The sequence below is a fragment of the Acromyrmex echinatior genome, chromosome 18 (genome assembly GCF_024713525.1).
Source record: "Acromyrmex echinatior isolate Ae372 chromosome 18, ASM2471352v2, whole genome shotgun sequence".
Classification (NCBI taxonomy): Eukaryota; Metazoa; Arthropoda; class Insecta; order Hymenoptera; family Formicidae; genus Acromyrmex; species Acromyrmex echinatior.
Genome location: NC_141869.1, coordinates 1500161 through 1517053, shown reverse-complemented (window position 1 = coordinate 1517053; position 16893 = coordinate 1500161). Strand labels below are relative to the sequence as shown.

The window sequence follows — 16893 nt, the reverse complement described above, 5'->3', positions numbered from 1 at the left end:
GAGCTAAGGCTTAGTGAATATTCTTACACTGTAACGGAGGGTCAGTGGGAATGCTGTCCCGGTAGCTGGAGTGATGGAGAGAGTGTTGGTGGTGGTGGTGGTCCGTTCAGGTTCAGGCAGATGGGGGGTAGTTGTCTTACCATGCTGGAGCCAACCTGCTGCAGTAGTCCGAGTCCCTGCTGCGACGATGTCGAGGACACGGACGGCCGTCTCGAACCACGAATACTGTTCAAGCTTGAACTGAGCAGGTAGGGCACGCTGCTACTCGTGATCGGCATTCCCTGCGAACAGATCTCGATTTTATTCGGATGGCCCCACGCACAGAAAAATATTATTCTATCGCCTAAGAAAAATAGTTACTCAATTTACTTTCTTCTTTCTAAGTAACGGTTATCTTTAACAGAGAATATTTTCTTGATAATAATCTTAAAATATACTTCCTGGGAAAAAAATATTTTATATATTATAATTATATTTAATTAATTGTATATAAAACATTTTTTTTCCGAATTATTACAACTTTTAGAAAAAAAAAACTCATTAAACCTAAAAACAAGAATTTATTTTCTTTTGAAGAATATTTTAAAATTGATCGAGAAAACAACTACGTATAAGAAATAAATCGAATTTGTTTTAATTTACTATAATAATCTTGATCGAAGTATTACGCTAGAATTCGGAATATATTTCGAATAAATTTGAATAAATTTGTGAATATATATTAGGTGTTGGAATTAATTCGTAGCGTTTTTAATGAAAGAATGTTATTTATTTCACATGAGCATTAAAAAATACATTAATGAAAGTACTTCCCATCACTTGTAAAACGCTACGAATTAATTCCAACACCTAATAAATTTTTGAAATACTTATTAACAGGTAATTATTACTTGCATACAGTATATATTTTTCTTTGTGCACCTGTAATTCCTATAGCATAGAAGCTTGCAGCAACATTTTTGCAATTTTTCCATTAATACTACTGAAATAATTTGTGCTGTACGAATCGCTATCGAAATTACCCATCGCCAAAATTACGCATCGATTTATGCGCGAGAAGCAGAAGAGAGAGGAAAACAAATTTCTCGATCGTTAAAACTCATGATCGTTAAAACTTTCCGCGTAAATCTAATTTGCGATTCCGCCCGCCTATACTCTGTTAATATTCCGCGCATTAATACTCCGCACGGCGGATCAATTAACAACTCCGATTTATTTCTGCTTTACGCCGTCTGTATGATCAATAGGAGGGATTCGCTTTTATAGATGGCAGGTAGTTTTCCGATTGTTCCGAAGAATGTTAGTAGGTCATGCTAGTTTAAGTTTAACTTTAACGCGTTCCTGTGCTATTCAATTATTTAATATATTTAATTCTCTAAATAAAAAAAAAATACGTTAAAAATTCTCTATGAAAGGAGACTCGTTTCAGAATATCGGTTCTTTCGCGTTTCACGACCGCAGAGGCGATCGTTCTACATTATTCGTATCAATTTTAACATCATGTATTTCTTTTATATTTCTTTTTTTTTTTCTTTTTTTTTTTATTGTACGTCGCGTAGCGGCGACATCATTTTACGACGTGCAAATTATAGTAGGCGTGGAAGATATGTATGTATGTATATACCGTGGGCGGGGATAAATTAATATTGGACCCGCGTCGGTCCTGGGGACCCGTACTGGAGTGTCGACGGATCAGCGGGAGGCTGGTGCCTGGCGTCCCACCTGGCGAGCTCGCGCAGGACGGCGCTATCCGTATCTTCGGTGTCATCAGGGTGTTGTCCGACAGTCGTCTGTTGGTGAATGTATTGGCGACTCGCAGGAAATTACTGTCGTTGGCCGAGGGCGAGTTGAACCATCCGCCGAACATCGCTAAACAGTTACGTGTTACGTTCGGTTAAATCGATCTACAAACGTCTCGAGATACATCGCGTTTTTCTTTTTCTTCCACCAAGGAAAAATAAAATAAATATTTTATTACACGAAGGATCAGGAAATCGTCATCTTCACTTACCAGCCACTGAACTTTTCCGCGCCATATTTTCCGCGGATGCCGTTGATATGGATCCTGCATGCAGGGAGAAACGTCGTTTTAATATCCGTAAACTGGGATCGCTTAATTCCTTGGAGGACCGTTTTCCATAAATATTAAATAAGCTTAATGGAGCCATCCCCCTGTGCTTCTTCCAGGTGTCTTCGAGGACCTTATCTGTCACTCGAAGGAGTCGAAGTTTTTATTAAATAATCGCTCAGCCGGCTCAGCTTAGCTAATATTTATGGAAACCGTCCACCAGAGTGCTATTTCGCTGTGGAAGAAAAGTGTCGTAACCCTTTTAACTGTTATGGATGTGTTGAAAAGGAAACATTAGACCTCATTACAAATTAATCCAAGACAACGAGAAAGTTTGAAAAAATTCAGTCCCTTGACACAAAGAATATCACATTGCTCAAAGGATGTTGGAACAGACACCAGAGTCTAATATTTCTGTCAATGTTCGCACCAATGCTATTCTTTCTGGCCATGTCCTCGGCCGACGAGGTCTTGCGTTGCTCGATGCGCAAATTGGGAATGTTAAACGCCGGCACGTGTACGTTGTCGGTGCTATATTGGTGTCGCAAGGGTCGAGACTTGTCGGGACTCGGTAAAGAGAGATTGTCGAGCGTCAGTTTGTTTCTCTGATTTCTGCAATTTAAAAAAAAATAAAGGAGAGCTCGCGCGTGAGCGTTATGAAAATTCCGAAGATGCTTTTGAAAATTATGAAGATGCCTATATCGATCGATAGTTGCGCAATATTAATTAATTAGCAACCGCAATATTCGTTAATTGTATGGAGTGCTCCATGTTGCAATCGCGTTAAGTGACGTAAATAAGATCTTTTGAACGGTCGAAACAACGATAAAAAGAATTATCGGAAACAAGAATTAATTATGATATAAAAGACTAGATATTCTTTTCTATAAATTTTACATTGAGTTACTTCCGAATGGATATATGCAAACAGTCATTAATATTTTATGAGTTGGAAAATTCTTTAATGATTTTATGTACCATTTACCGCATATAATTATTCATTTATTTTCACAACGATTATTAATTATGAGCCGCTAGGGAATCATTATTCCGCACTCCTGTTTACTGAATATATATATATATATATATATATATATATATATATATATCCATACGATCTTAACTCTAATTGAAACTTGCCTCTCAATGTTATTCAGCATATCCTGCAGTACCTCAAGGAGCAATATGAATTGCTCGAGATTCAGCTTCGGATTCACGGTTTGCGGTAATAGAGAAGGCATTGCATGCGTCGCAATCCAATTCACTGATAACCCATATTTCTTATCGGTCAACATCACCCTGTAAATATCTGAAATACGCGAAAGAAACGAGAATGATTAAATGCGTGTCTAGTAATGACCGTTTCTTCCTTTTTAAAATGAATATCTACATTATCTATCCCTATGGGATATTATAACCCTGCGTATTTTTCCTTTTTCTGTCTTATTTTTTATTTTTCTGTCTCGAATCATATTACATTATGTATTAAAACGGTCTCTAGCTGATATCTATCCTCTTACTGACAGCCAATAAGAATATTGGTACTAAAAAGTTTTTGAGATTATTGTAGTTGAACATTTTATGTTACAATCTACAGGTGAATATATTGAAATATATTCGAAAAGAACGATTTTACCGAGGTAACTAAAAATTGAGCTAGATAGAGATCTAAAAATAATTTTGCTGGACCATCAAAATAATTATTAAAACTCTTAAACGTTGATGATAATACTGGTAAAACTTTGACATTTTAAGAATAATTTAAGCATCCTGCTTAACTTATTTTGATAGGTCAAATAAAATTATTTTTAGCGTATCTAAAATTAAATTTTTAATTAATCGACTGAAGGGCATGTGTCACAACGTTAGTTTTTTATTAGCGAGATAAAATTTCTTTATTTAGAATATATAAATATAATACAAGTGAATGAAATTTTTTAATACTTCAGCAAACTGTTCTTTCCACGTAGAAAGTTTTTTTAATTGCTTGTCTCAACAGATAAAAATAGAAAGATAAAATCGCATTTTGAAACATCTTCTAAGTGCTTTGATTTAATTCAAGTGCTTTAATTTAATTTTGCTGTTCAGTTTAGTTTTTATTTCAATTATAGTGAAAATTTAATATTATTATAGGTAATATAATTTAATATGATTATAGTTAACATTGTTTAGCTGGTAAAGCAACAATCGATCGTCGGGGTATGACTTCTATATTAAACGCCCGCGTAAATCCACGTGTATTCGCCTTTACTTTCACTTACTTACAACCCGCACGACGATCTCGGGTTCTTGCAGCTTGATTTTACAGAGCAGCGGAAGAATGCAATCGATGATCTTCTGCTTCTCAAGGCGACTTAGGATGCATGGAACCACATCCATGAGTACCCGAGCATTCGTCAAATTATTTTCGAAGGCGTCTAGTAGTTTCGGCAGCACCACATTACGTATAGCGTCATCTTCGAGATAATTCGTCACGTGTGCCACGGCCACGAACGCGGCCGTCTGATAAACGAATGAATTGTTGATGCGACAAAATTTTTCGATGACTTTGCATATTTATGTGATCTTGCATATTCATGAACTGTTATCGTTCAGATATACGTAGATCAAGAATATTGTCACTACGAAAATTCTGAATACCGCAAAAAAGTGTCAATGAATTAAAATAGAATTTACAAGAGATGTATATCAAATTAAGAATACATATCAAAAATTTGAAGACAATCATTAAAAAGAAAGGTTAATGAGAACCGAATCTCGATGCGTAAAATAAATGAATTAAAAATGTTCCGGTTTTCTCTTCTTCACTTGCCCGTTATCTTGGAATTCATAGTTTATTCAGTTTACCAACCGGCTGTGATTGACATTAATTCAATTTTAAAGATCGATCCAAGATCGATCTCGATTGAGAGCGTAAATTTAATTTTTATATGTAAAATGCTCGAACTTATCGAAATTTTCAAATTTATGTATCTTTATAAATACTTATGATTAATTTATTTTACGTACCGAGATCTGCGTTTAGCTCTCTTTTTAATTATTATTGTATTTTTTTAAATTTAAGAATCCTATTAATCCTTTGCTAAAAATTAGATTCACTAAGACAGTAAGATATTCGAAAAATGTAAATATAATTTTTCAAACATTAGAGTTTGGTTCCTGCAATTATTGAATTATCGCTATTTATTTCATGAATATTGAAATCACAGTAGTGTTTTCCTTTTTCCCTGAGTTTACTCACCCGCACTTGAATGGTCGAATTTTCAAAGGACGTGTACAGCGTCGAGAGCACCTCGTGTTCGTATTCCTGGGGCGTCTTCTCCAGAATGATGTGCAGATTTTCCAGTAGGGTGACGGTTCCCTGAATCGACTTTCGATTGGCGAAGAGAGGTCTGCGGGAGCGAAGGAAAGAGAAAGAGAGAGAGAGAGAGAGAGAAACGGAAGAGAGGGTGAGATGAGACGTGCCTATTTCGCGCGGTCTCGCGCTCATTTCCGTTCTCGTTCTGTATGTAATACGTACTTAAGCGTGGGAAACACAATCCGTTCGTATTCCTCCTTCGTGCTGTTCTGGACAATGTACAGCATGGGCTGCAGCACGGCCGACAGCACTTCCTGCGTCTGCAGCTCCGCGTGAAGATACGTCCAGATATGCTGATACCAGAGTTTCTGCACAAAACGGAGAACGTTTGTGTGATACGCGACATTTCGCGGAAGCATACGGGCACGTACGATTAGATGAATTGGAATTTCGATCACAGTGTAAACAATCTATAGCATATTGTAAAATAATGCTAAACATGTTAACCTCTTCAGATATCGTAATGTACATCAATTCGAAGACATTGTCCGTTGAAGTTATTCAATTCTACCGATGATCATCTGACATCAGATTTACATAATAATGCATACGTCAAAATTTGAAAAAAAAATTGATTTGTATGAATGATACTTATCAAAATGTTCCTGAATTGAATTTAAAAGAAATTCTTTTAACATGGTTCCAATAAAATCAGATCCAAAAGTGTTAAAAAAAGGAAGAGCGTAACTAATTTTGCTTATCGTGGAAAATTTCATTGCATTATTCTGTCGAAGATCTCATTTGCTCCACTAAACGTTTTAACATTTCTTCTTCACGTCTCTATAATAATCTATCGGAAATCTATTGGATTCGCTCGGAATTACGGAAAGGATGTTTCTCGGTGCATTAAAATGCAGAAAATGAAGTGAGGGAAAGAAATGCTGTGAGGGATTATAGTAGAATAATTAGCAAAAAGCGGATTACCATTATTATAAAATGAGAAGAATTGTAAGGCATCTTCGATAAGCATCTCAAAGGGATATACATACATTATGATTTATATCAAGATTCAAACTAGCTTTTAGATAGCCGATTCTTCGTTCCAATTCTTCGCAATTCTAATTCACTCCAAGTCCATCCTGAATATACATATAACGTCATGACATTCGCGTGTACCTTTGGCATATACGGCAGAAGTTCTCTCAAAGTCGTCGTGTAAAAGTGCTCCTTCTGATGCACGTCCTTCATCTTGCTGACGTCGAGAAATTGCAGAGCGTGTACGAATGGATCTTGAAAGAACTTGATCATGGTCAAAACTTGCGCAGTTGGTCTCTGCTTGGGGTCCTTGTGCAAAAGTCGCGTCACAGCTTCCCGAAGTGGTATCGGTATCAGTGGCAAAAGAACGGCAACTTGATCGTCAAGCTAGTATAGAAAGCGTAGTATAGACAATCTAACGACTCTTTTCAGCATTACTTTTTTACTTTTCTCTTTTACTTTTCGATCAAACGTTCGGCGGAATTGCGATCGAAGTGCCATTTACATAATGAAAAAAGAACAGTTTTGCTAAAGCATCTCATAAAAATTCAGCTAGATACGGATCATCAAAATAAAGAACGTTTTAAACTGATTGCTAGAATATTAAAACTTTTTGCAGCATTGCCATCATCCAAGAAACTCTTTATTTCGATTCTTAAACATTCAAATTTTGTAAAAAAAAAACAAAATCACCACCATTTTAACTTTCATGACGTCAGAAAATAAAGTTATTTTGACTTTCTCTTAACTTGGTGTATTAACTTAAGTAACGTTTAAGCATATCCTATATAATTATTTTATGAACGAACAAGATTATTTTCAGATCTGTATCTAGCTCAATTTTTGATACTTCAGCAAAAGTTCTTTCCGTGAACTTACAACTTGAGGAAGCACAACTGAAAGGAACAAAGTTTATTTACGACGATCAGAGCGATGAGAAGACGAAGAGAGATTCCGTGTCTCTCGAGAGTTAAATACTTTTAAAGATCATCCTATGATTTCTTCGCATGCTTTCGAAGGGAATATCGTCTCGCCTGCGTCTCGCGAACGGATTAACTTACGGTCTCGAGTTGCTTGAGATAATCCGAGCAGCTGTGATTTGCCTGTATCAGTGGCCGGCCCTGATTGTAAATCGCGCATATCGTCATCCCTAGGCTGTACATGTCGCTGGAGAAGCTCCCGAGCTTTTTCTGCTGTACCTCTGGTGCTGTAACATGTAGCGCGGCCGCGTTACAAATCCTCTTCTCGACGAGGTGCGAGAGGGATCATCAACAATGCAAATAGGAAATCGTATCGCATCGCCACGTGCGGAAAGCTATCCCAGTATAATTTTCGGAGAGCTTGCTGTGGCTCGATTGAAGCTGCCGGATAGAAAGCAGCAGCCCGTTTTATCGCTAAAGTTCGGAGTTAATGAAGTTTCTTGCATAAATCCGATCCCGTTGACGCTACCGAATTTATTTTCTTTTTTCCTTGCACGTGTAAGCAAGTCTATTTTTTTAACGTGTAGAACAAACTCATTTTACATTTTACATTTGATCGGAGTTTATCGAATGTTTTTGATTATAAAACAGAGTTCACGTTGTGTTATTGTGACGACTGTATAATTAGATTTCTATTTTCGTTGCACGTTTAATGTTAAATATGAAATTGCTTTATGTAATCGAGAATCGTAAAGGAAATACGAGATGAAAAACAAACCGGGTTAAATATTAATAAATGTATGCTCAAAATACAGATTTACATCTTTCGATTGTACAGAGAGATTGATTTGCTTATTTCTATCACACTAAAGAGATTCTCTAAATATATTTATACAAAATGTCCGTCTGTATTAATAGAAAAACCATTTCTATTTATAGACTGAGAGCTGCTACTTTTCATACGAGAGATCGAGAACGCACTTAACGTGTTAAACGTTAAGGAAAGATAAATCTGATTTTTATGAAATTTGTAAGGCTCGTAAAACACGTAGCAGATACTAAAAGCAGCTTTCCCAGCGTGGGTGTGCGTTAACGACAACCTTTACGATGTCTCACCTATGTAATCGAGATTCGGCTGAGTCATTTTCGGCATGTGCTTCGTCCATGACTGCACGGTTATCGGTATTTCCTTGGCACCCTCTAACAAGCGAAATATATTCTGACTAAAAACTGCAGCGTAAAAAGGTCGCGCATCTGTCTTTTTTAGCCCTCGATATCACGTCTAACCGATACGTCATTTACCTTTCATCGATTTTATTTCTACTGTATAATGTATTGGTACACCAAGCCGCAATGTGCACGAGGAAATAATTTCAAGATTTAATGACTCCTAGTCCTTCAAATTTGCTAATATAATTTTTGTTATTATATATTCATTTATTGATGAATTATACTTCATCGTATTTGCCTTTCGATAATTTGATGAAAGATAATGTTTTAATTGATAAAAAGTGGCTGATACTTACTAAAAATGGATAAACTTCGATTAGTGTTTTTATCCTTAGTACGAAGGATGACGAGATTAGACTCACCGATAAACTCGAACCCCGATAACTTCCACGTGCCTCTTTTTGTGATAATGATGCTCGTCGGGCAAACATTTCTATGGAGAAATTTACAGTTGCCATGAAGAAATAATAGGGCTTCCGTGATCTGCAAAATATAAGCAATAAAAAATTCATGAATCCGACTATCTGGACCAAACTCTCGCTTTTTCATTCCAATATTATTTTTAATAACGTCTCATATACTTTTCGATGTTATTCCTTTAATTGTTATGCTTCAAATAATTTTTAAAAGTAAAAAGTAAAAAGTAAATAGTCTAATAATTAGCCCTTTTCACTTTTTTTTACATTTCGAATTTCTATTTGTTTTCTCTTTAACGGCTCGAATAGATATAGAATTATATGAATTTCTCTTCGTGAAAGATATAATTGCAAATTCGAATCATTAAACTGAGTTACCGAACGCGATCGCTGTTAGACAGCGGCACAAGTCTAACTCGTGGTTTGAGAGGGTTGACGGCATTAGACATTCTATTACGCCCCTTCGTAATACATTCTATTATGTGAACTACTTCGCCGCGCTGTGATGGAGTTGATTTCGCATGGTTACAACCGGGAATTCGTTTTTGAGAAAATTCACTTTGACCACCCTCTCTCTCTCTCTCTCTCCCTTCCTCTCTCTCTTTCTCTCTCTCTCTCTCTCCCTTTCACCATCCCTTTCGTTGTTGCACGCATGCGCTCGGATTCGACTTAATTTTCTGCAACCCCGTTATCACATCTACGCGCTACGATTCCGTGCTTACGCACAATGTCACGGTCATACATGCGTACTCGTACATCGAAATTGCCTCTCCTCTATTTGCTATTATATAGGTATCGCCTATACCTAATTTCGTGCTGCAACGTTACACGCTGCAGCGTTACAACGTAATAACACAAGGGTGTAGTTTTTATGGAAACCTTCGATCGCGTGTCTATTTGAGAAAGAAGAGATGGAGAGAGTATGTAGAAAAAAGCACAATGGCGATATTGTAATAACACGAGTGTAAGCGCTTAAAAACACATCACTTTGTCCCTCTTCTCTCCGTACTCGTGTTTTATATGACTTAACTGCTAATGGACGAACTCCATTATCGGTGTCCCGGATTTGAGGTCGCAAAGTCCGCGAGAGTAGGTACGTAGACAAACAAGAGAGGTTTCCGGAAATCGAGGTATACGTAGCAAAGAAGAAAGTAACAATTATCTTTTTTCACGTTAATCATCGTGTCCCAAACGATTCACTGAAATTTTTGTATTAATTTAATATACAAGAGGAATATTTTAGAAAGTAATACAAACGTTACGTAAAAAAAAATTAATATAAAAATGTAGCACTAATACAAGTTTGCTTTGTAAGCAAACTATGGAAGCATATTTGTTTAAAAAAAATTAACACGTATCTATTTTATTTATTCATTTTAGAGTTTACGTTTTAAAGCACATTGTTCTTATGTTATTCGTTCACTTGTTCATAAATTATTTTGACACTATAAAGTGTTGAATATCAATTTAACAAACTATTTACATAACATAATTGCATAATGTTAAATTCATTACTCGAATTTATTAAAACGTCAATATAAAGTTTTAAACTTGTCAAAAACTTGTATGAGTGAACCGATTTTTTAACACAAATAAAAAATATCTTTTACTATGCTGAGTCTTGTTAAATATTTTTCGCAAAATTTTCGTCGTGGCACGTATTTGAATTTTGTAATTTTTCACACAGATAAATTTTCATTCTCACAGAGAGATGAAAAATTATTAAATCTTTTCAAAGCCCAATTAGGGAATCTATTGCCCCCAGAAATGTATTGTCGGTGGTCCCTCTTTTGTCCTCGACATCGCGCTCTCTTACCTGTAGAAGCCCGTACTTGACCTCCAATTCGAGCAGCTCATACTCCTTGACAAAGGTCGAACGGTGGCTGGTGGTCGGCGGGTGGTTCTGCTTGCCCATCGGCCCCGAGGATTGCGCCGCGAGCGTATTTGCCAACTGCTCCTTGTACGCCAGGACATTCGCTAAGCTGGCGAGGACCGGCTCCGACGCGAAGGCCAACGTGTCCGCGCACTCCTCCACTTTGTACGCCTACATCGCCGGTCAAATATAGCGCGTGATCGATCTACGGAGTGGCTCGCGAAAACGCTCGAATTGCGATATAATGCGCATTGATCGAAATATCTCGAGTGAATTCACGTGCCGCGAATACCTTGCGTATGCACGTACCTGAAGAAGCTTCGGATGCGAGTACCGCTCCATTTGAGCAGCTCCCGCTCGTAGAATGTCCGTGACCGTTTCTCGGCGTTTCGGCTTGTGCAGCTTCTCCACGGATCGTTTGTCAAACAGAAAGATCGAGACCTCCTGCGAGCGAACAAATACTTGCGTTTATCTTCTATCCGCTATCGTCGCGCTCTACGAATCGTAAACTTGGAATTCAAACACGAGACTCTCTTGCATTGAGAGAAAGAAATGATTGCGATTACCATAATTTAAATGTAATTTATAGTTATCTTTTAGAATAATATATTTATAGTTAGCCAAGCAAATATAGTCAATTTTTTTTTAATGTATCTTTTATTATATTATCTCATGTCATAGTGAATGTTAAAAAAGCGAATGTTAAAAAAGAATTGTATTTATTATAATTGCAATTTACTATAATTGCATTTACTAAAAAAAAACATTTATTTTGTTTATTATTTATAACTTGATTGTATTAATATATTTTAATATATTAATATTGAAATTGTTATAAATTACAGTATAATTTTTTCATATTTGAGAGAACATTATACATATAAGATTATTATTATTATACTAGCATTACAGCAATATTAATCATACAAATGAAATTACTAACCATAATTATTTTACCATGCAATTATAATCTCAAATATTAAACACTTTTCTCTCAATGCAACCCAAATACAAAAGGAGATTTTGCTGAAATATCTAAAAATTTAATTAGATACCCGCGCAGATCTGAAAATATTTTCTGAAAAAATTTCCTTGAATTATCAAAGTAATTATGTAGGAAACTTAATGAGTGATGCTGTAAAAAATTTGATATTCTAACAGCTTGAATGTTCTACATATATATATATTTTGGTTGGATGGTCTAAAAAGTTAATGCTTTCGGGGCTTTCGCGGATATTTTTTACATAGAAGTTGCATTTCGCGAAATATCTCCGTATTCAGATCTATTATTAGAGTACCAATGTTTCGTGAATATTGCAGCATAATTCATCAAGGAAGAACAGCCTAATACTGACTTGCTTCAAAGTTCAAAATAATAAATTATTTTTTCAGATCTCTATCTAGTTAAATTTTTAGATACTTCTTCTATAAAGCTATTCTTTCCATGCATTTACGTATCAGATAGATTCAAGATCGAATGAATTATATCTCATTCTCGCATTTGAATCCCTCCAAAAGTGACTTTCCAAATCCGATCAATTCAAATCTAATCCGCGATTCGATCATCTCTCTTTTTATTTTACTATCCGGATATCGTTAAAGTCGCACCGTTAAAAAAATAGGAAACTAAATTACGACGGTTAAAGTCAATCGATGTCGATAGGAATCGTTGAATCATCCATCGATATCCCAAGTAATCTTTTTGACGTCAATAGCTAGTCATTTTAAATTATTGATCTTACGTTACTTTTTATTTAAGATGTAAGAATGACGTCATCTTTTTAAAATAATGACGTCATTTATTTACCCATTCGAGGGCTGTGTTCCAAATTTATTACCAGTGTTGAAAATTTATATGCGATTTACGTGCATTATATTATAGATTTTCAGTACTGGCAATTAATTTCGAAATACAACCTACGAGGTATTTACAACGTCATACTTATTAACGTCGGACCAATTGACGATGTACTAGTGACATTATTACTGATCAATTAATAATTGTTATTTATTTATGCCATTAATAACATGAAAATAACGTCAGTTTGTATGATGTTATATAGTTATAAGAAATCCACGTCATTTTTATGATGATTAAACGTCAGATTCATCATTAATTAGTCATCCTTCACATAAAAATGCCTAATTAATGATGTCAAATAGACACCTTACTATCTGAGATCGTTTTGACGTTAAGAAAATAGAAAAAACATAAGCAATAAGAATCTTATTTTAGGTGCAAGAATTTATTTGATTTAAACATTATTTCTTTAAATCAAATAAAATTTATTTGATTTAAAGAAATTATGTTCAAATCAAATAAATTTTCTTTGGTTTAAAAAAATAATGTTTAAATCAAAGAAGTGACGTTCGCAAATGAAAGAAATTTTTTTAATTTTTTAACCGTCTAGCGAAGAAACATTTCTTTAAATCGAAGAAACCTGGGTGTATGCTGTAGTCAAAGTTGGATCTTCAAATGCTTAAATAATTCAGTGTGAAGTGTATATATATATGTATATACATATTCTATATGTGTATACATATTCTAAAAAACATGAGCAAACGGCTCATAAGGAAGCCATATAAGGGTCAACAAAAAATCAAAATATCTTTATAATCAAATGTCAATAAACGTCATCATTTTGACTTTCAAGACGTCGAAGTATAAAGTCATTTTGACTTTCTCTTGACTTGTATCCCTTGGGGGAGTTTTCCCGCGAACAAATTACCATCCTGTCCTTTTTCCGATAGCCATCGTATATGCGCCAGACGTTCTCCGGTCCGGCTGTGGCGGACTGCTTGCCGATCTCGTATGTGTTGCGTATCGGATCGGGAAGCAAGTCGCACGGCGTCGTGCTGCTGCCTCTGGATTTTGCGAACATGCTGAATCAGCCAGCCAGAGGCTTCGGTGAATCAGCGTCGACCTCGCCCGTTTATTATCTGCCAAATCGAAATCATGTCGACTGCGTTATTTTGTCGCTTTAGAGAAGAGGGGGTTGGACGAGGGGGGGGAGGATGGCGAAATATCGGTGTAACATCGGGAGAGCAATCTCTATGGTCGTTCGTGATGATAGGTACAATGATGGTATTTCCTATAGTGAGGTTTTTCCTGTATCTGTGACACGCGAAATCGGATTCATGAAAATTACATTGATTTTAAACATCACTTTTATCGCAGCCTTTGTTACGCGGGAATTTTTGTAAATTGGCGCGACCAGGCGAAAAATAGACGAAACGAGAGGATTTCACTCCGCGAAATTGTGAATCTCCAATATATATTCGCGAGAGAAGGAATTCAAATAAATTCCATTTTGTTCTTTCCTTTCTATTCTTATATCTGTACCCGTATTGTTTTTTCAATAGACATTCACGAAAATTACAATAAATTTTACGGAAAATTCAGAAATTACAGGGATTAGTGGTGAATTTAAATAAATTGAGAGAGAGAGAGAGAAGAGATAGGAATATCGTAATTGATATTGTAATCATGTTACGACAAATTTTTGTAATTTTTAAATCGAATTTTATATAATTATATCTGTTCGTATAAAATTATTTTGTTTTTATGTTGAAATAAATGAAAAACATTAAAAGAGATTTTTAAGTTATTAAGTGCTGAATGAAACAAATATGTTGCACGTTCAATTTATACAGTACAATTTATTAGTAATACAAGAGCATAACGAATACGGAAATTTTATAAATAATTCCCGAGTTCAATACTGAATATTTAATTTTGTAAAACTGAAGTCTTCTAATACCCTTTAATTAATTTTATTTTTGATACAGTATAAATAATAGTTTCATTCGTATTCCATTTCATAAAAACTAAATTTCTTTTTTATTTTATATTTTTAAAAGACACTGTGTGTGATCCGCAATTGATCTCTTTTTCTTTGTGAAGATTTAATTTGAAGTCCCTGCGCCTCGTGATTAATTAAATTTTTTATCCGCGCTTTGTATGAAATGTCCAAATACGAAATTCTTTCTCAATTGGGGATTGAGTCTGTCTGAAGGGATTGAGTCTGTCCGATCGTTATCATCAGCAACTTTTTAATTATCGACACTGAAAGTTAAAATTGAGCGGGAATGAGGTTTCGTTGCTCATTTGCAGCGGCTTAATTTGGAAAAAGCGTTTTCATCCCGGTATGTTAAATAATCCTGTAAATATTGAACCTGATGTCGATTCGCTGTAATATAACTAGAATATATAATTAAACTAACTATTTACAGTCGCTGTGTTCAACCACAGGTTGAACATTCGTATGAGGAGACCTCGAGAAACAGAGCAAATGATATTTTTGCGAAGGGAAAGCCCTTCGAATGTTCTTTTTTATATTTGACGTGTTGTGAATAGAAGAAACGAAATCGTGTTCATAAACGTGTATAATACAAAATGAGCGCTTTACATATGTATAAATGAATTCCTTTTAAAAGTATAATTGAATAGAGAGGGATGAGAGAGAGAGAGAGAGGGAGGGAGGGAGAAAGAGAAAGAAAAAAAGATACGAGGGTCCTTTATCAATTCAAATTTATATTAATTGTCCACGTTTTGTCTACGTAATGGTCGACCTTTAAAAATAAATTCTTTTTAAAAACAAAATTCATGGAATACTTTGTTTCTCTCTGTAAAATTTATATTTTTGCTATTTGAAACGTATTACGAGCGAACAGTTTCGCATTTCGCGAGCGAAAGAGACTCGAGTCATTTTTCGCATAACTTCTATGGTCGGATGACAGGAATAGAGATCATTTTTGTGTGCTCAATACAAAAATACGAGCTCTCTGAAATACTTTTTTCCGGATACTCAACTGACGTTGAGTACAATGCGCGATTGACGCGAATCGCCGTTAATTATTATTTAGTTTGTTAGGGAATTCTCGCGAGTGCACATTTATTGTTAGCTGTCCAGCTCTTTGCACACGTACATCTTATACACAAATACGTCTTCATTTGTTAAAAGGTAGTCATTAATGCATCAATAACGATAATATTCATCTTTCTAACAGCATATATAAAAGTCGCGATTGAAAAAAGAAAGAGCTAAAAAGGAGAACGCAAAAGAGTGAAAGAGTTAGAGCGAAAGAGAGAAACCTTCTATTTCTCATTCCTCAAGCCTTTTCTCCTTTCTCGGAGGACTTCCCATGCAGGAAATATGAATCCTGATAGAGAGGCGTCCTTCGCTAAAAGGCCGCGTTCGTTTCCTTCCTTCCTCCCGTCAGCCACCTGTCCGTTTCGTGAAGAGGAGACGCTCCTCTATCTCGCCCACGTTCTCCCGTAGAATTAATACCGTTCCGTGAAATTCTAATCGCCATAAGTTCTCATTGGATTGACGTTAACGGGCGTTATCCGCTCCAGTAAATCGATATTAGCGCACGAGCTGTTAGCGTTAGCAGCTTACGAGCGCAACCCCTCTAACATTATATCCTCGATTTTCGGCTCGATACCCCATGGCGATGTTATCCTGCCGGATTACCCGGTGACCCCGATCCTGCTCCATATTATTCCCGTCCATAATTTTTTTCTCGCGCGCCGCCTTCGTCGCGCCTTCTCCCGCGCAAAAGCGAGTGGGAAATTGCCTGCTAGAGTGCAAGAAGTTGGATACAATACTCAACAGAAAAAAGTGCGTCCTGATGGAGAGACGCAGTTTGTCGGGACTAACTCAACTCACCCCGTGAAATCGCGAGGCCGAGAGTAGAGTAATTCATGGAGCCGAGAGAGACTCTTGGAGGCGAGAGCCCGAGAGGGTAGTAGATCGTTGAACGCGGCATTCTTCACGCATTCACGCGTACATCACCCGTATGTACGCACGCAGGAAGAAAACGAACGAAAGACAGCGTATAGATCGTGCGAACGGTTAGACCGACCGGGAGCGCGAGAGTGTGTGACTCACCTGTTGCCGAACGATATCGGGAAACGCGCGATAGCACCACCACCGCACATAGGCTCTCTCTCTGTGCCGAGAAGAGGTAGAGGAAGTGGAAAGAGGAGACACCGCGGCGGCGGATGTGGCTGTGGCTATGGCTGTGGCTGTGGCTGTGGCTGCGACTGT

General features: G+C 36.4%; 2 protein-coding genes across 3 annotated transcripts in view; one reads left to right on the top strand and one right to left on the bottom strand.

The window, feature by feature from the left end:
• bma (SCY1-like protein bma) overlaps positions 1 to 16863 on the bottom strand; it is a 32103-nt gene extending 15240 nt beyond the window's left edge. The window contains exons 1-16 of the mRNA XM_087415779.1: positions 16735 to 16863; positions 13570 to 13780; positions 11150 to 11284; positions 10784 to 11011; positions 8914 to 9034; positions 8438 to 8521; positions 7463 to 7608; positions 6543 to 6788; positions 5589 to 5734; positions 5310 to 5460; positions 4330 to 4570; positions 3209 to 3377; positions 2499 to 2686; positions 2012 to 2065; positions 1625 to 1869; positions 28 to 281 (exon numbers count right to left, since the gene is read on the bottom strand). Coding sequence (XP_087271905.1) covers positions 42 to 281; positions 1625 to 1869; positions 2012 to 2065; positions 2499 to 2686; positions 3209 to 3377; positions 4330 to 4570; positions 5310 to 5460; positions 5589 to 5734; positions 6543 to 6788; positions 7463 to 7608; positions 8438 to 8521; positions 8914 to 9034; positions 10784 to 11011; positions 11150 to 11284; positions 13570 to 13722 — 2547 coding nt within the window. The 5' untranslated portion in view covers positions 13723 to 13780; positions 16735 to 16863 and the 3' untranslated portion in view covers positions 28 to 41. The remainder of the gene's footprint in view (positions 1 to 27; positions 282 to 1624; positions 1870 to 2011; positions 2066 to 2498; positions 2687 to 3208; positions 3378 to 4329; positions 4571 to 5309; positions 5461 to 5588; positions 5735 to 6542; positions 6789 to 7462; positions 7609 to 8437; positions 8522 to 8913; positions 9035 to 10783; positions 11012 to 11149; positions 11285 to 13569; positions 13781 to 16734) is intronic.
• LOC105152248 (DDB1- and CUL4-associated factor 11) overlaps positions 1 to 16893 on the top strand; it is a 40034-nt gene that overhangs the window by 7190 nt on the left and 15951 nt on the right. The window lies entirely within an intron of this gene.